The sequence below is a fragment of the Blennius ocellaris genome (assembly GCF_963422515.1).
Source record: "Blennius ocellaris genome assembly, chromosome: 5".
In the NCBI taxonomy this organism is placed as follows: Eukaryota; Metazoa; Chordata; class Actinopteri; order Blenniiformes; family Blenniidae; genus Blennius; species Blennius ocellaris.
In genome coordinates this window covers 10,767,761-10,786,722 of record NC_137654.1, presented here as the reverse complement: position 1 = coordinate 10,786,722, position 18,962 = coordinate 10,767,761, and the positions used below count along the sequence as shown (strand labels likewise).

The 18,962-nt window shown below is 41.7% G+C and overlaps 2 protein-coding genes across 2 annotated transcripts; one reads left to right on the top strand and one right to left on the bottom strand.

The window, feature by feature from the left end:
- Positions 1-1,662: 1,662 nt before the first annotated feature.
- LOC308130822 (succinate dehydrogenase [ubiquinone] iron-sulfur subunit, mitochondrial-like) lies at positions 1,663-4,822 on the bottom strand. Its single transcript, XM_080497314.1, has 8 exons — positions 4,692-4,822; positions 3,715-3,848; positions 3,549-3,634; positions 3,294-3,430; positions 3,036-3,152; positions 2,812-2,913; positions 2,283-2,405; positions 1,663-2,197 (listed from the first exon to the last, which is right to left on the bottom strand). Exons 1-8 carry the CDS (start codon positions 4,749-4,751, stop codon positions 2,117-2,119), a joined length of 840 nt encoding a protein of 279 aa, XP_080353440.1. The 5' UTR covers positions 4,752-4,822; the 3' UTR covers positions 1,663-2,116.
- Positions 4,823-8,689: 3,867 nt separating this feature from the next.
- Positions 8,690-17,375, top strand: LOC308130056 (ATPase family AAA domain-containing protein 3-like; the record flags this gene model as incomplete). Its single annotated transcript, XM_080496238.1, has 16 exons — positions 8,690-8,888; positions 9,554-9,630; positions 9,713-9,814; positions 10,916-10,975; positions 11,058-11,127; positions 11,856-12,021; positions 12,204-12,273; positions 12,371-12,526; positions 13,400-13,456; positions 13,568-13,693; positions 14,149-14,273; positions 14,468-14,519; positions 14,617-14,687; positions 14,795-14,962; positions 15,300-15,408; positions 15,498-17,375. The coding sequence occupies 16 exons, from the start codon at positions 8,690-8,692 to the stop codon at positions 17,238-17,240; spliced, it is 3,351 nt and encodes a 1,116-aa protein (XP_080352364.1). The 3' UTR covers positions 17,241-17,375.
- Positions 17,376-18,962: the final 1,587 nt, after the last annotated feature.

The window sequence follows — 18,962 nt, the reverse complement described above, 5'->3', positions numbered from 1 at the left end:
CATTCAAGGACATTTCCTTTTTTCATTTCCTTTTCATGTTATATTTTGCTTATTTAACACAAGATGTGTAGCACATTTCACAATATATTATTTTTCCACATGATTTTATTGTTGAATCTTCTCAGCAAATGAACAATGACCCCACCTGATGTCATCATCCAAATGTGTGTTGCAGGTTTTTTCACAGCACCAGTGAGAGGAGCCTACCACTTTGAGATGCACATTGGTGCACATGGACATTCATCACATCCTTCAGGTGTTATATTGTTGAAGAACGGACAGCGTATTCTTCTTGCATATGGACATTGGTTGTCTGGTTTTGAGAAAGCTTCCAACGGTGTCGTGTTGTTATTAGAAGTCGGAGACGTTGTGTTTCTTCACCTTTATCCAAATAGCCAAATTTATGATAATGGAAACCGCCACACCACCTTCAGCGGTCATCTGCTCTTCACCATGTGAACTGCAAACACATTGCAGATGTTTTTGCAGTATAAAAGCGGGTGGGTGTGGCTCAGATGCTAGAGCAGCCATCTCACAATTGGAAGGTTGCTAGTTTGGTGCCCCATCTCCTGGTGTCCATGACAAAGTGCTTTTGAGCAAGATATGAACTTGAAACTGCTCCCAATGGACGGATTGATCACCTGCATGGCAGCCGCCTCCAATGGTGTTTGAATGTGTGAATGTGATTAACAGTCAAGAAGTTAAAAGCACAGTATAATTCTTTATTATTAACCATAGCTGGGACCACCCAGCAGTGTTCGTTGGACAGACTGGGGCAGTTTATATTGAACTGATACTTTTTTTTTGAGAGAGAAATGGTTTCCTCATATACAATTTTTTTATCAAAATGAACACACTATGGAAATGATGGGGTTTTTATTTTTTTTATCATAATGGAGTAAATATAGGGAATTCTGTAGATTTGAAAAGCAAAGCAAACAAAGTATGTCTTCATTCATCGTAATTCACATTATATTGTTTGGTATTTGTACTCTAAGCATCACATATTTGATGCGAAGGAGCTTAACAAGCTCTTGATTTACACAGAATATTCTGGATATTAGAATTATTAACAATACAGTATTTTTTTTTTACATTGTGTTTATTTCTAGCACTGTGATAATTGCAACTTTATTGCCTTTAGTAATCAAAGGTTATGAAAGGTTTCTTTTCTAATTCTACTAGTATGAAAAATTAATGTCTCATATCTTCTTGGTCACATTGTTTGGTTTTACTCCTGATAATAAACTTTAACCTGGGAGAAAAAATACTTAATGTGTAGTTTCCTGTTTCTATCCATCCTCAAAACCACTTTATAAAACTGAAAGTCATGAGGCATTGGAACTGATCCCAGTTAACGATCAGTGAATGCAGGTTACACCCTGAACAGGTCACCAGTCCATCACAGAGGAAAGAGAGACGACCAAACACACTCAATCACATCTGTGGGTCATTTGGAGACACTAATTCTCCTTATAGGAAGTTTCATCCTTTGAAATACACCTTTTGGCATTAATCACCCAGCTTAGACCCATATTATATATAATGAATTACGTCATTACACAAAAATAGTTAGAAACTCATTCCATTCGATCCCATGTTGTTTCCTGTAGCATCAGCTACAAACATAAGGGAAATGTAATCAGTCCTTAAGATGAGCCTTTTATTTGAGCAAATAATTAAATATGAACAGTGTAAATACAATCTGTTACAAGCTGAGTTCTATAAGTATGCAGACAAAAAGCAGAGTTGTGGTCCAACATGTCACGACACTCAATATTTACATGCAATGCACTGCCTTGAGGAGAGATGTGCAGAGGAGATGGACAGAAAGGGAAGGAAACTGGGCAGAGGAATGACACATCGTGAACCTACTGCCAGTGAGGAATTGAACCAGGGACCCACTGCTCACAGCATCTGGTGAGAACCATAAGCACTCAGCTGCTGGATCGCCCAGACACCCGCTCACTCCAACACATTCACACACTGACGCCTCAGACTCTCCCCAAACTCATACAAGGTGCTGATGTCGGCCGAGTCCATGTTGACTCTCGGTTCCTCCGTACTCGGATCGAAGTATTTCAGAGGCCGTCGAGATACTTTTGTTTCTCCATCCTCATGAAGCTGCAGCTTTCTTCTCTTTGTAAGTCGCCATCATTTTCTTGATCTCTGCGATGGCCTTTCCTGGGTTGAGTCCCTGCAGACAGTGACCCAGACACAGAGTGACGCACTGAAGCTCTTTAAGCTCGGTGCAAAGCCGTGAGTGAAAAACCTTCAAGTACCTTGGGGCAAGTCTTGGTGCAGTTCATGATGGTGTGGCAGCGGTACAGCGAGAAGGGGTCCTGAAGTTTGGACAGACGTTCCTCCGTGAATTCATCGCGGGAGTCGATCATCCAGCGATACGCCTGTCGGATGACGGCAGGGTTCAGAAAGCTCAACATGATGTGGAGCTTTTATTTGAACTTAGAAGTCATGTTGTGCCACATTTAGGACGGCAACTTTTACATCTGTTACACCTGTGCTCCTTTACTACAGCTCATTGTACCATGCTAAACTGCCTTCATTACATTTACTTTTAAATGTGTCTTTTAACGGAATAAATTTAAGTCTTAAACTCAGTTTCTGTCTTTATTTTTTTTTCCTTTATCATCCTGATTTCTTCAAGCAAGCATCTCCCTTCAGGTTTCTGGGCAAATAACATCCTGGACACTGTGATGAGTAGTTCCTCTAAAACTCTAAAATCTACATCAGTGTTGACGTCATACTTCACGTTGAAGCTGTGTTTGTGTGAAGACGTTTGTTTGTACACACCTGCATCAGCACAGCAGGCCCCAGGTATTTGTCTCCGTTCCACCAGTAGCTCGGACAGCTGGTGCTGCAGCACGCACAGAGGATGCACTCATAAAGGCCATCCTGTTGAGATCAGAGTCACAAACCATCCTGTTCAATTCATCGTTCTCTCCGCAAAGGCTTCTTTCTTTCTTTCTGTGTGTGCGTGTGTGTGTGTGTGCTGGCCACACGGAGAGATCATTTACCAGTTTCTGCCTGTCCTCCACTGACTGGAAATACTGGTCTTTGCCTTCTTTACTCTCATCCTTCTTTTTCAGGTATGGCTCTATGGATTTGTACTGCGCGTAGAAGTTGCTCATATCCTGTGGGGAAGAACGGAAGAAGTATACAAACCTTAGAGATGAATGCACCACATACTGTAGTGGGGTATTGGTCAAATCACATCCGTTTGAGCTCTTTCCAATAGAGACACAAGGTTTATTGTAGTACCTATTAGTACTTACGGGCACCAGGTCCTTGACCACGTACATGTGTGGGAGCGGGTAGATTTTGGTGATTTTACTGGTGTTGATGTCGATTTTGTTGAGACATGCCAGTGTGTTTCCTCCATTTATGTTCATGGCACACGAACCGCATATGCCTGAAGAAAATCACATATTTAATTCGGACTTGTAATCAATTTATTTCACGACCACAACTCTACCAATATTGTTCTTCAACCAGTTTCCATGATGAAGTTCCTGTTGAGTCTTTCTCACCCTCACGGCAGGATCGTCTGAACGTGAGCGTGGGGTCCAGATCATTCTTGATCTTGATGAGGGCGTCCAGCACCATTGGACCACAGCTACAGTAACAGAAATGTGATCCAAAGCGATCAAACACCCGTCCGCAAATTTTTTGTTCACTGATCTATTTTTGACTTACGTGTTTAGATCAATTTCATATGTCTGCATCCGTGGTTTGTCTCCGGCGGTATCAGGGTCCCAGCGGTAGATCTGGAACTTTTTGATCCTGGGCTCAGGAGCCGGAGCTGCTGCAGTCTGAGCATACCGAACCATCTGGCCAACCAGTGACAAGCAAAATAAATAAACACATATCCATCAAACGAGGATATTGATCAAATATTATATTTGATCCCTTTCCTACGGAGCCCCTCTGGTGACATTGGTGAAAAAAATATTATTGCTTAATAACGCGTGGCCACGCGTTATTAAGCAATAATATTTTTTTCACCAATGTCACAAGAGGGGCTCCGTACTTTCCATATGTGATCAAGTTAAAATAGAATAAAACGTTGACCTATGCAAAAGGGAGTACACCATTATGTGACCTTTCTGTTGGTTACATCAACCAAAGTTCAAACCAGCTGATCTTTGTAATTCTATCCTCCACTGCAAGAGAGCGAACACATCAGCTCAAATAAACAACAATAATAATACAATTGTGTTTGTATCTGAAAGAACAACAGTAAAATACAATAGAACTATCCATTGCAAAATAAAAGAAACTAGTCGTCAAAAACTATTTCATTACTGAACCGAGAGCATCATTGTTATTATTGTCGTGTTTTGTCTATTATAACGGTTGAATTACTGCCATTGTTGTTGCCTTAGCCGCTGCTGAGTCTCCCTCTAGTGGCAACTTGGGTGAACTGCCATTCAGTGTTACATCACTTGCTGCCTTTGGTTACCTAACTGACTCTTTCTGGACAATAAAGTCGGACCTAAATACACCGACTGAACACTTTTAGTAGCACAGCGTATGGCAACACGTAGTTTTAACATGCTTCGTTGAATATGAAGCGGTTTTGAGATGTGAATGCAGATTGGCTCTCATGACTTTGTAATGACTGGATTTAGTTCGGGGAAGCAAGATTCAGTGAAAAACTACAAGAGACTCACCACCATCATCCCGGAGTTCCTGATGGCCAGGAGATTCCTGCTGAGACAAACCACCGACATCTTGATGACAGTGAGCTGTGTTTTCGATAGTATTCCGCTCAGCAGGGTTCACAGGACGCCTCTGCCGTCTCTCAGCACCTCTGCATTTAAGCACGAGCCCCGCCCTCCTCGTGCGCGAACGTAAGGAGCAACGCACTGCGTCAGCGATGTTGCATTTAAAACATCCAGATTTTTCCGCCATCTCTGAATTTCCCACCCAACAGTTTCTGTGAGTACGGAGGATGAATATTTAGACCATCCATAAAATTAAGCATTAAGCAAAATTATAGCATCTGTGAACATTACCTATAAAAACACCGAATTTCTTCATAGATATATACTTTATTGGTTTATACTGATAATATATGTCCGACAGCACTTGAATGCAGCGCATATACGAGGTTCTTTCACAACTCTCATTGCTGCTGCTGCTGAGGGTCAGTTACATGAGATCACGGTGTACTGCAGGCTGTGTGTGTAACACATCCAAACAAGTCAAAACACTTCTTAAACTTGTATTAGATACAGATTTCTACAACAATTAATGTCTCATGGGGCAAGAGGCCATTGGTCATTTTCTAATTTCTTCACATTTCTTACAGACTAATCAACCTCGCACTAAAACAAGATTCATAAAATACTAGTGCTGCACATTGATGAGCAAAACTTCAGTGGGGTTTTGAGGGTTTACAGAAAATGTGACAACTTCTGCTTTTAGCTCCTCATAATCACACAACTACTGCTTTTTGACCATTTTCTTTGATTATGTATTGTTTTAAAACAGGGACCATGTTCAACACAGTTAGAAGGTAATAACTATTTTGTGAAATTTGAATAATCTACTGAGTCATAATTGAGGGGTCAAAAAGGGTTGAACCCTTCATTCTTAAAAAATATTTCAATAAGCCCCCTGTGTAAAGTGAATGTAAGACAGTCAGTGATATTTGTCACAACTGACCTCTACAAGCACATTTACGGTTATCATAATAAAGCATCTTTATATTATCCACCTGTTTTTACTCAAAGTGTCCCCAACCCCTACATTTGCAGATCACTTCTTCCAAGTCAACTGTGGTGCTGGTTATGCAAGTGGTAGGCCAGCGAGCCTCACACTTCTGGGAAGTATAACTCAGACAGCAGGCAACCTGTCATCGAAGAAACATGCAGCAACATACTTGAAGCACATCATCATGCAATTTACTAATTCCATCTACGTTTTTATAGTTTCACATTAAGGCTGGCTCAGTTCAAAGTGCCTTATGATGAATTAAGTGCCAACAACCCAAGAAATAAAGTAAAAGATCTGTCTAAAAACAGTAAAGAAAAGACAATGAAAGGGAAGGAAATACTTCATCATATGAACATTGAATATCATAGAAATGTCAGTGGAGAAAGTGAAATTAAGGTTTGATTAAAAGACTGGATTTGAACCAAAATATTTTTTCTTTTCCAACTTGACTTCAGTAAATCCACGTTTTGCTCTTTATTGCATTTCTGTTTTTTGTAACATTGTAGTGAAGCATTTATCATAATAATATGAATCCTCTTCATTTTAAATGACTTTGGGAAAAGAAATAAGATTTAATAAGTTTGTGCTTCCTCGCACCACTTTTCCAATTTGCATGTTTTATGTAAAATAATATTGCATCATTCATTCATTCATTCATTCAATGTCACCAATTTTTTGCAATCGTTATTAAAATAATTAAATGTGTGTGTGTGTGTGTGTGTGTGTGTGTGTGTGTGTGTGTGTGTAGTGTCCCAATAAGACAATCAGTGAAATTATTAAATCATATACATCATAAGCTGAATACCAAACTCAAATAATAAAATAGACATGACAGACAAACCAAATATATCTATAGAACTACATTGTACTGAGACTTGCAACTGAAAAAAATTACTTATTCTAAAAAAAAAAAACAATGAGCATGATTTCATTCCAAGGCAGGCTAAACCCCTCTTGTCTAAAAAATTAACATTTGATGTTCCATAAAAAGTATAAACAGCCTATGAGGTCAGATTTGACCAACTAGTCTCAAATGAACAAGGAGCCAGACACACAAAGTTTTGCAGTATTGAGCAAATTGGAATGAGTCCAGTGGACTTACAGATGCAATACAATGGGGATTATGAGCGAGCAGAAAGACTTCCTGCAGAACAAAGTGCAGCGAGACCAAGAAGAAGCGCTTAAACAAAAGGGAACTTGAGGAAAGATCAAAGAAGCAGGAGGCTCCTGCTACTGATCACGACATATAAAGATGCAGGGGTTTGCGTTTAAAAGTTTGAAGTTGGGAGTTTGTGAAAAAGGTCGTGAATGCAACAAGGGAGCCAGAAACGAGGTCAAGAAAGGAGAATAAATAGTGGGAAGGAGAAGGGGGGGAAAATATCATCCTGATGAGTGAGGTGATTTATAAAGATGATCTTTTTAATATAGGACATGTTAGTGAAACAAGTCTGAAGGCTGTTTTGGCAGAATGTAGGATTTCTACTCAATGGCAGTGGTCATAACCTTACCTAACCTGACAAAGAGGATTCCAGAGCACAATGTCACAGTAGCTGAGTGCACTTTTATTTATCGGATTTTTTTTTTTTAAGAGACATGTTGACACGTGCACATTGTCCAACATGTATTTTTCTCCAACTTAGAGGAAACCAATAACTTGTATATTACATTTGTTTTGTTAATCCAAGAGTACATTTTCAATCAAACTGTTGCTTATTTGCAAAATGTGCTTTCAATATAGATATTATATCCCATTTCATTAAACTGGATCCCTGCTGTTGACAGTGGAATTAAAAAGTTAAATAGTAAATCTTATTTTGAGTAGTTTTCTGGGAAAACTACAATTTATTTTTACTTGATTTTTAAGAACAATGCTTCTACTTGTAGTTGTAGCAGGATTCAAGCAAAATACAAGGAGATGTACTTGTCTGTTCACTTTCTACGTCTAATTGTTGGTCTCTTCACTGGATTACATTAAAACCAAAAAGATCTGTGACAGTCCTGCAAACTAAGGTGATGAAGATATAGAACACATTCAGCTTGGTAAGTAAGGTAAAAATAGGATGTACAGAAATGTACAAAAATACATTTCAAAATATGATTCCACTTTATTGAAGATTTATGACTTTTTGAGATATGTTGAGTGATTAGATAGATAGATAGATAGATAGATAGATAGATAGATAGATAGATAGATAGATGTAAACAAATGTAACATACATGTAGTAAAAACAATTATTACTGTATAATACCAATAAGGAAGATGAAGAAATAATAGAATAGAACAGAATAGAATAGATCCAACATCAATATTATATGAGGTATCATACTAATAACATTATTTGTATATACAAAAAGGAACCATACAACAAAAGTAGTGGGAAAATCACCAACAATAGGTATTGAGATATATAATAAAAATGGACAAAGACAATATATAAGAGCCTCATAGCTTCTCTATAACTGATTTATCAACCAAGTCAACTGAGTCTCTATGAAGTTAAACGTTTGAGGCAGTTTGCAGACTGCAGGGGGGAGAAAATGTAGATATTTGTTTCGAAAAATAAAAACAGAAAAGTAAATTCAGAAATATGTACAAATATCTGAAAGACCTGCCTAAGTACAGTGGCAAAGTAAAAAAAAAAAAAAAAAAGTAGTCACTGCTTTTCAAAATGAAAGCCCTTAAAAGTGCAACATGATTGAGAAACGAAGAGATTTAAAAAAAAAAAAAAAAAAAGCAACCAAGCATCAACTGAAAGTGATGCTTTGCGTCATCAGTACCTCAGTCAGACACTCATCCTCATGTACTCCTCCACTTTTTACCAGAAACTACACGATCAGACTATTATTGTGAAGGCGCTGTTCTTGACGCCATGTGTGCAGGAAAGAGCGATGCTGTGTGTGGAACACTGGAACACACTGAAGCCTGCAGCCCGGACCGATCAGCAACAGCATGTCGTGGCTCTTCGGCTGGAGGAAAGGTTCCGGGACGCCGCCGGCGGAGGAGCAGGCTGCGGCCGCACCGGCTGAAGGGGCCGGGGCGGGATCCGCTAGGGGATCCGGGGGAGACAAGCCCGGGGACAAGTGGAGCAACTTCGACCCGACCGGGCTGGAGAGAGCTGCGAAGGCTGCAAGGGACCTCGACAAATCACGTGTGTGACAGTTTGACCACAACAAAGATACTTTGCTTCTGCTTGATGGAAAACTTGTTGGAAAACTCTTTAATTGTACTTTTTGTTGCGCTCAACTACTCTTAATGCCCAAATACACGAGTTTTCTCAAGTCTTTCTACCTAAACGCAACGTATACCAACATGTGTCTTTTATTTATTATGAATGAAAGTCCACAGTTTGTTTACACAGTACATACTACACAATGATTATTGACCGCGTCATAGAAAACTTCGCATTACATGCATTTTGCAGCGTCTGTGTGTATTTGACCTCCATGCAGTGTGCACAGAAGTTGTAGATTTTTGAAGGGGTTGGTGGGCGTGGTATCTGAGCTGAGGAGAACAAAGTGTCCCTTCCAGTTCAGCTCAGCTCAGCTCAGCCCCTCACCTGTCTGTCCCTCACATGCCATGGCTGCTTGTCAGCATGTGCACATGAACATGCATGGGGGGGAGGGGGGGGGGTATTTTTACCCATGGCCTGTGAACCACACGTTTGGCTTTTCTGCCATTGACTTGAGTCACCATTTGATTTCTGCTCACACAAAAAAGTTGAGTCCTGCAGCATTTCACGTGTGGGCAGGGTTCAAGCATGTTCCTCTGCAGGTTCCACCCAGAGTGTCACTGAAGGATTTCTCATTTCAACAGGCCATGCTAAAGAAGCGCTGGATTTGGCTCGCATGCAGGAGCAGACGGTGCAGCTGGAGCATCAGAGTAAAATAAAAGTAGGTGGTGTCATTTGTGTGGTGTCCACTGTGTAGATTTCTTGTATGTGAGTGAAGAGGATAACTGAACACTGTTCAACAGGAGTATGAAGCAGGTTTGGAGCAACTGAAAGGAGAGCAGATCCAGCTCCAGGGGGAAGAGCGACGGAAAACGCTGGCAGAGGAGACGAAGCAAAACCAGGCAGTATGGAGAGAAACCAGAACATGAGATGTGCATGGCCGCGAGGAAGGTTTTAGGCATGAATGAACCATCAAGCACTAGGATTATTCCAGGTTCAGTCATATGATGGGGGAGAAAGACTAATGAGGAGTGATGGATGTATTGGTGTGACACCCAAAAGAGCCATGTTGGGTCATTTCCCACCAAATCAAATTTATCGGGAGCCGCAAAGCACATTTAGCCTTTAAAATGAGGTGAACACTTCGAAAATGTCAGTAGAACTGTAGTTTTCAAAACACGGACAAAAGCTATACCATGTTGCATTAGTGGCGTTTCAATTACAATTTAGGTTGGTGAACATTTTGCTACATTTTCAGATGTTTTTGTACCTTTTTTTTTTTTTTTTAGACAATTTTGAAATTTTAGAATAGAATAGAAATGCTTTATCAATCCCAAAGGGAAATTCCTTTAAGCCTTGCTCCACACAAGATAGATGGAAAGAAGTTGAATATCAAATAAGACAGGATGAGAACTAAATAGGTAACTTTAAATATTAAAATGTACAGGCGAAACAATGAACAATATAAGCACAGAAAGGATCAAATTAACCAAAACACTGCAAATGCTGTTTACAGTGAGGATATATGGAGTCTTACGGCCACGGGAAGGACATGTCAGCCATTTTATCTCTTTTCTAATCAGTTTTGATTGTTTAATCTTGGAGACAAAAATCATTTAATAAAATAAATGGTGTGTAAATAAAATTATTATTAAAAAGTATAATTTGGTGAAAGCTTTAAGGAGCCACTACTACAGGGTCACGTGGCAGAACCCTGTTGTTGACAGACTTCCTCCAGAAATCCTTAAAAAAAAAAAAAAAAGGTTAACAGAAGAATTGGTGTTTTGGTTCAAAGGATGATCACACACACTAAATACCAATCTCTTTTGTGTTCATTCACCTTTCCTTACGTTAAGTGGTAAAATACTACTGACACATCCAGTTTTGAGAGCAGTCATTGCCACACTTGTGAAAAACCTTTGTCCAGTTCTGTCCATGCACGAGGATTGTTTGACGCTTTCCATTGTTTCTTGGTTGTGACGAGTTGTTTTGTCTCTCGCCGCCAGAGGGCGCAATATCAAGACAAACTTGCCAGGCAGAGGTATGACGACCAGCTCAGGCAACAGGTAATACTTGTGTATCCACGCTGAACATGACCAGCAGCTCTGCCTCGAAGGAGCAATAATCGTATGATTTATGTGTCCGCAGCAATTCCTCAATGAAGAGAACCTGCGCAAACAAGAAGAGTCTGTTTCCAAGCAGGAGGGCATGAGGAAAGGTACCGGCTTTGAATTAGAGCTGACCAAATAACTTATCTGTTATAGACTACATGCCTCGATACGTTATATTATGTGTGATGCTATGTCGCTTCTCCACTGGTGATTAGAACATTTGTCATGATAAACCAGTTCAATTGTCACCCCAAGCTTTTTGATTTGGTTAAAAACTGTCAGTTTGCAGAGATATAGATTGCTCAAACAACATGCTCTTTGTATTTTAGTGACTTTGATTTAAGGGAAGCAAAACGTTTGAGGTTTACTTTTTATTTGTAATGTTAAATAAGTCGCTCTTGTCCTGATTTATCAGTTGACTTTACACTGTTGTTAACTCATTTTCTTTATTAGGTTTTTAAGTCTAAAATGTTCCAAGTTGATGCAGTGTCACCAGTCGTGTGGACCTTTTTCCTCTTAGTTTAAGAAATTTAGCAGTGAGCCGGAGCCATTTTGACTCAGGAGACGGTGGATGCGTCATAAGAATGTGAAGTGAGCAAGTGGCCATAGATGTATTTTAGAATTAACTTCAGCTTTAATAGTGGTTGAGTCAATGGGGAACACTATGCCTACATGCGTGTATGTAAAACATTCACTCTGTCACCAAATGGAAAAGCAAGAAATGCTGTTTTATTTTATTACATAATGAAAATACCTGCACCTTTTCATCATGCAACGATCGACTCAGTTCAGTTCAGGCGCCAGTAAAGTCCACATTTTGAATTTTTCCTTTCAGCGACCATTGAACATGAAATGGAGCTGAGGCACAAGAACGACCTGCTGCGTGTGGAGGCCGAGGCCAAAGCCCGGGCTCAGGTGGAGCGGGAGAACGCCGACCTGATCAGGGAGCAGATCCGCCTGAAGGCTGCTGAACACAGGCAAACCGTCCTGGACTCTATCAGGTAAAAGCGCAATGACTTCTCGTCTCCTTTTACTCCTCAGGGTAACTGGCAGGTTGTCTTCTAGCATCGCTCTTCACTGTGAGTAGTTAAACATGGAATCCCAGAGGACTTGCAGTGGCTGGAGCTGCCATGGCGGAGCCAGCCAGTGTGATAATTGTGTTGTTTTTTTTTGTTCCCGGCAGGACGGCCGGCGATGTGTTCGGGGAGGGATTCCGGGCCTTGGTCTCCGACTGGGATAAACTCACAGCCACGGTGAATCCCAATCGGACCCGTCACGCTTTGTTAAACCTGAAAAGCGCAAGTGTGTTTTATTTGCCGTCCAGTATTCAGACATGCGCCGACTTTACAGGTGGCTGGATTGACCCTGTTGGCAGCAGGAGTGTACTCTGCCAGGAACGCCACGGCGGTGGCTGGGAAATATATCGAGGCCCGTTTGGGGAAACCTTCTCTGGTTCGAGAGACCTCCAGGTTAACTGTGGCTGAGGCCGTGAAGCACCCGATAAAGGTCCGTTTACACACACATTTCCACACTCATTTCCTCGACTGCCCACTTCTGGTTGTTGGCTGTGGATTATTATTATTTTTTTTTTTTGGTTTTTGTTTTTCTCCCTGTCACAGTGACTGAAGTTAATTCAACAACAGGCTGGAGAAATTATCTCAAAAGATTGTATCTGGAAGTAAAGCAGAGCTGTGAAATCTCACACTCCATTGATAAACTCGATAAACGAACTTGTATTTTAGGATTCAAAGGCATCGAAACAAATGAATGAAGGGTTAGTTTGAGACTTTTTCTTTCAAAGCACAAGCGAGGTGTGTATCTGTTTTTATGTTGATGTGTGTGTGTGTTTCATTACATTTACTATAAATCCAATTCAGAAAAAAAAAAGGATTTTGGTGAACTGCTTGCTGTAAGATAAGACTTTATTTGTAATTTTTTTTAAGTTATGATGTATTTTTAAAAAGTTAATGGATATATGGCTGCTGGTAAAAGAACCCTTCAGGATTATTCGTAAATCACTTATTTGAATACGCATTCTGGGTGACACAAATTAAAAATGTGTGAGTATAGTATATTTTTGAGGAATAGGTGATCGTTAAAAAAAAAAAAAAAAAAAAAAAAAACTTGTGAAGAAACACTGCCATCAAACCCAGGAAACTGTCAAAATCACATTCTCCATGACATTATTTCCACTGGGTCGTCGTCGGTTTGTTGCACATCCTTTAAATGTTTCCACAGTGTGCGACGACTGGAGAAAAGCACAAGCCAATGATTGCTTGCCAGTGTTTTGATTTCGGTGACGTTCATACGCCAACGTGACAATAGATGGACTGTGAAATGATTTGGTGTTAAAACAAGTCATCCTGCTGTTCCCTTCAGACGGCCAAGCGCCTGAGAAGCAGACCCCAGGATGCTTTGGAGGGTGTGGTGCTCAGTGTGAGTGACTCGCAAGACACATGGACGTATCATACCGAGATGTACCGTGTTTCATATTCATGTGTTCTCGCGTTGAATGTTAAATTTCCGTGGGCTCTGCTTCGCACGCAGGCGGCTTTGGAGGAGCGAGTGAGAGACATTGCCATCGCCACTCGCAACACCAGGCAGAACAAGGGCTTGTACAGAAACATCCTGATGTATGGGCCACCAGGAACGGGGAAAACTCTCTTTGCAAAGGTTTGACTTGGTCAAACACCGCTTCAATTTGACTTTTTTTTTTTTTTTTAATATTTTCTAACTTCTAACTAGTTTCTTATTTCATTTAAATTAAAGTTTGCATCAGACGAATGACCACATTTATGAAATCTTCACATTTGCTTTGCTGAAGTGTTTCTTACGTGCTATAAAATATGGAAAAATGTTCCATATTTTACAATAGCTTGGCTCAGATCTATGACAACACTTCACAGGAAGTTAAGCTCTCATTTTATCAGCGTTGAACCAGATCTGCAAAATTATTAAGGAAACAAAACTGAGTGAATGAGCAGAGATGGGAGACACAATCAGTATTGGATACACTTCTTTCATAGCATTGAATATATTCAAATGTTAATATATATATATGTATGTTTATATTAATAGTTCTATTCTTGAGTCGGTGGCACTATTTTTAATTTTTGCCTCTCTTCCAGAAACTGGCTCTGCACTCAGGAATGGACTTTGCCATCATGACAGGTGGGGACGTGGCACCCATGGGGCGCGATGGAGTCACTGCCATGCACAAGGTGTTTGACTGGGCCAACACCAGCGGGCGGGGGTAAGCTACTTTATTTGCTCCATCAACAATTAATGAATTAGCACAACGATGTGTATTATTATTGACCCGAATAGGGAAGAGTGTGTACGATGTTGCATACAGAGCTGCTATTATTTTAGTGGCTAATTAAAAAAAAAAAAGGCCGTGAAGTAAATGTCCATTCGGAAGCTGACTCTCTTTGATGTTCTCTGCAGCCTCTTGCTTTTTGTAGATGAGGCCGACGCTTTTCTGCGGAAGCGAGCCACAGTGAGTTCAGCTGCAGTGCCATATGCATGATGATGGTGATGATGATCCCCCGTGCTTTTTAGTCATAGATTCGTGAGTCATGCTTTTTGCATTGCAGGAGAAAATCAGCGAGGACCTCAGAGCCACTCTCAATGCATTCCTGTACCGCACCGGGGAGCAGAGCAACAAGTTGGTGTCTCGCTTCACTCACTGTGCACGGCTGGCCACGGAAAGGTCATCGCCGTGACTGAAAAGGTCACTGGCCGGGTCTAAGCAGTCTCGTTTTCTCCTGTCAGGTTCATGCTGGTCCTCGCCAGTAACCAGCCAGAGCAGTTTGACTGGGCCATTAATGACCGCATCGATGAGATAGTGAACTTTGCATTACCGGGTCTGGAAGAGAGGGAACGGCTGGTGCGATTGTATTTCGATAAATTTGTGCTGGGTCCTGCCACCGCAGGGAGACAGTGAGTATCCTTCTTGTATTACACCAAGAGCCAGTGTGGCTGTTGCGTAGCTGAGGTGATTTATCACCACAAAGGAGAATATTGGCCCCTTGAGATCACCTCACTGGCTCTGATTGCATAACAGAGTATAATATGTGTTTAAGCCTGAAGCCACATTGGCGCATGAATGTTACTTATTGCTGATATGAAATGATGTGTAGTGCTCCAGAGTAGCAGATCACTTGACCAACTGCTTTGGTTAAAACCACGAAACATACGGTCAATTATTGGAAAGAGATTAAAAAAACATTTTAAAATGCAATTTATTGTACAAACCTCCTGTGCTTGAACTCCTCAGGAGATTAAAGTTGGCTCAGTTCGACTATGGTGAAAAATGTACCGACATTGCAAAGCGATCAGTTGGCATGTCCGGTCGTGAAATATCCAAGCTTGGTGTGGCCTGGCAGGTAAGTTAATAAAAACATTGTCTGATACAAAATATGAAGTTGTTTTGCCAAAAAAAAGAAGGTCCCTAATAAGTTGAATTTCTGCATAGGCTGCTGCTTACTCCTCTGAAGACGGAGTTTTGACCGAAGCAATGATCGACTCAAGAGTTGACGATGCCGTCATGCAGCACGCACAGAAAATGGATTGGCTGCTTATGGAAGCAGGCATGGGCGTTGGCAAGGTCGGCGTGCTCCTCCCCAAGGGGATGGCTGCAGGTGTGTCTGCGCAGAAAGCTGATTCACTCGTACAAAGTGAAGGTGCGGCCCCAACCGCACAGGAAGTCCTCCCACTGGTGGAGGCCGTGAAAAGCGCAGCGCTGGCGGAAGCGGCCACGGCACCTCCAGAGGTGCAAGCAGATGTTATCCTCCAAGAAGCAACCACGTTGGTCAAGGAAAGTGAAGCAGTAGAAGCACCCGTCTTGAGTGAAACGGAACCGGTGGCTCCTATCGAGATGGTTACGGCTGTTCCATTGGTGCGGGAGGTTGAGGTTGCTAAGGATCTGACTGAGGAGGTTCAAGGAACAGCTGCAGACACCGTTGTACCTGAGGTGTCCGTTGAGGCTCAGGAGGAAGTGGCAGCTTCCGCTGCACAGGAAACGGCCGCTGTGGGTAAAGAGGAGCCAGCTGCTGATTTAGTTCAGGAGCTTGAGAAAACAGAAGTAGTTAAGGAGATGAAGGAGGTTGAAGAAGTCACAGACTCTTCACCTGTCTCTGCTGTTCCACTCGAAAAGGAATTGGATGCCGTTGTCTCCAATGTCGTCCAGGAGCCAGAGGCTACAGCTGCTGGACCCTCTCAGGACACAATAGTTCAGGAAAGCGAAGCAGCAGCCCAGCCTACTGATGGTGTTGAAGCCAGTAAGGCTGCTGAGGAACCGGCATCAGATACTGTAAAGGTAGCGGAAGACATTTTAACCGATGTAGCTGGAGTAACTCAGTCCGTGGCAAACATTGTAAAAGAAGCCGAGTCCATAGCAGCTGATGTCGCCAAAGTGGCTGATGCTGTAGGCGCTATTGCTGAGGAGATTGAGACAGCAGTAACGAAGGAGGGTGAACCAACAGAAAGTGTGGCTGCGAAGGGTGAAGTTTCCTCGGACCCATCGGATGCACCAGAACAGGCTGGAGCGGTAGAGACTGAGATCGAGTCACAGAGTGTGGAGACAGAGGTTGAACCCGTGATGACTGAGGTCGCTGCCAGTGAACCTGAAGCAACACCAAAAGAAAGTGCAGTAGAAACAGAAGCCGTGGAGGTGATCCCAGATGCAGAGGCTTTGACTGCAGAGACCATTAAAGAGCCTCCACCTGTCGAACCTGCTGAAAAGGAATTGGAAGCCGCCACCACAGAGGTTTCCAAGGAAGCAGATGTCATACAGAGTAAAGAAACCTTAACAGAAATCGCCACAGAACCCGAAGCACCAGTCTCTGAGGTCGTTGAGGAGACTCAGAAAGCTGCTGCGGATATTGCCACAGAGCTTGCAGCTCAAGGTCCTTTACCAACAGAGACTACCACCGTAGACGCTGAAGCTGCCACGGAGGCTACTGCCAAGGAAGCCGAGTCCAAAACGAGCACAGCAGCAGAGGGTGGAGAGGCTGCGGTACCTGAAGTCTCCGTCGACAAGGACTCAGCGGCTGTTCCCAGCGGCTCTCCTCAAACTAAACCTGATGTGGAGACGGCTGCACCAGAAGACGGGGAGAAGCCTGCTGCCTCTCAGTCTGAAACTGAAACCGGTCAAACCAAGAAACCCCTTCAAGACAAACCGAGTGGGGATGCCAACGATAAATCTCAAACAAAATGAGCAACTGTGAATGATGCCTCTGAACCTCTGAAGTGTGACTCCTCTCCTACCAGTATGTAACGTGAATCATTTACTGTGGGGGATTATTGGAAGGTGATTGTTCGATTGCAGTCTGCGTGTGTTACAGTAAAAGAAAGTGTGAAACACCAACACCGGTGGACTGTTGCCTTTTTTCCCCCCCGTGTCCCTTATTATATAGACTGTGACTTTGTGACACACTATTATTTCTGGGAAATGTTTTAAACATAGAGTTATGACTATACTTTCATTAGCCAAAAAGCCAATTAACAATTTATTAGAAACATTTCTCAGAGATTACATTTTTTAAGGGTTGTTGTCTTCGTTTCATCATTACCACTTCAACTCATAGTACAATCAAAGCACATTATTTGTGAGGCTCTACTGTATGTTTTAATGCCTATTGTTTTGTAATTTTGCCTCAAAATAGGCCCCAAGCATATAGTGAAAGCCTGACATAAGTTAGTAAATCAATTGAAATCCTTGCTTGTATGCACAACAATAAACTGTGTGTCACAAAGTGTGTGGTGGGCCTCCCCCGGGGGGTGCTAGAGAGCTTCAAGGTGGGCACAGCCAACAAAAACATGAATTAATTCCTTTTAATTATTTTCTATTAAAGTGTTTTTTTTTTTTTTAAACTCTGAATGGTATGATATTGCTAGAAAACCACACATTTTTGAATTTCTAAAAAACTAAAATGATTAAATAGGCCTTTGTGTCAAACTATAAATGCAACAGATTTATTCTGTATATAAAGAACGACCCCATTCCTGCTGATTATTGCCTGTGTATCTCGACACTATTTAATTATTACCACTCATAAAATATTGTGAAATTGGGCATTTAACGGTAAATTACTACTTGTGTGTTTCAGGCCCTCAGACTTGGCACATGAGCATAAACGCCATCAGCAATGGGACCCTAATGACGATCCTTTACAGTTGAAAGCTTTATTATTATTATTTTTTAAATTTTTGATAAAAGCAGAACTGTCAGACATGTAAGTAGTTGTGTTTTGAAATAAGAATGATAATAAATGTCCTCACTGCCTTTGGAGCATGCCATAATAAGGCAGTGGATAATAGCTGAGGGATTTGCTCAGTTGCATCAGGATGTCAGTGGCATTGTTAGTCATCACAGAAGTGTTGTTAGTCAGTGCTTTTGAAATTCCTATTTGAATCGTAACAAACCGAACCGAAGCTGTCAGCAGGACCTCTCTGTATAATCAGTGCTCTGGAATAACCCCTCGCTATGAGAACGTATTAACATCTCTGCTCATATGATTGGAATGACAAAATCAAACATCGAAGGTCACTGTTGTGCTTCAACGGCACTTTTAATAAAACAGACATTTCATCCTCACAACAGCAATGTCTGGACAGAGAGGGCGAGGGCGGGGAGGGGGCGAGGGTGAGGGTTCCCTCTGCTGATAGGCTGGTTGCTCCTGATAAGTGCGAGGGAATTGGATAAAGAAAATTGAACTGTGCTGTCGAGCACATTGGGGGAACGTGTGTGTGTGTGTGTGTGTGTGTGTACGTGTGTTGAACTGACTCATCTTGGCTGGTATTTGTTTCTCCTCCTTTTGTCTACTAAACAATGATAATATAGCAAAGAGAACCCCGACCGCAACCATACTGCATGGCTCCCCTCCCCCTCACATATTTACAGGGGGGAAAAAAATAATACATTCAGTTAATTCACTAA

What these genes read in the sequence shown, in the direction of transcription:
- LOC308130822 (XM_080497314.1), bottom strand. Translation starts at nt 4,751, where the DNA reads ATGTCGGTGGTTTGTCTCAGCAGGAATCTCCTGGCCATCAGGAACTCC. An exon ending in TATGAAATTGATCTAAACAC is followed by an intron (nt 3,635 to 3,714) that starts GTAAGTCAAAAA and finishes CTGTTACTGTAG; the next exon opens with CTGTGGTCCAATGGTGCTGG. An exon ending in GGCCTGCTGTGCTGATGCAG is followed by an intron (nt 2,406 to 2,811) that starts GTGTGTACAAAC and finishes GTCATCCGACAG; the next exon opens with GCGTATCGCTGGATGATCGA.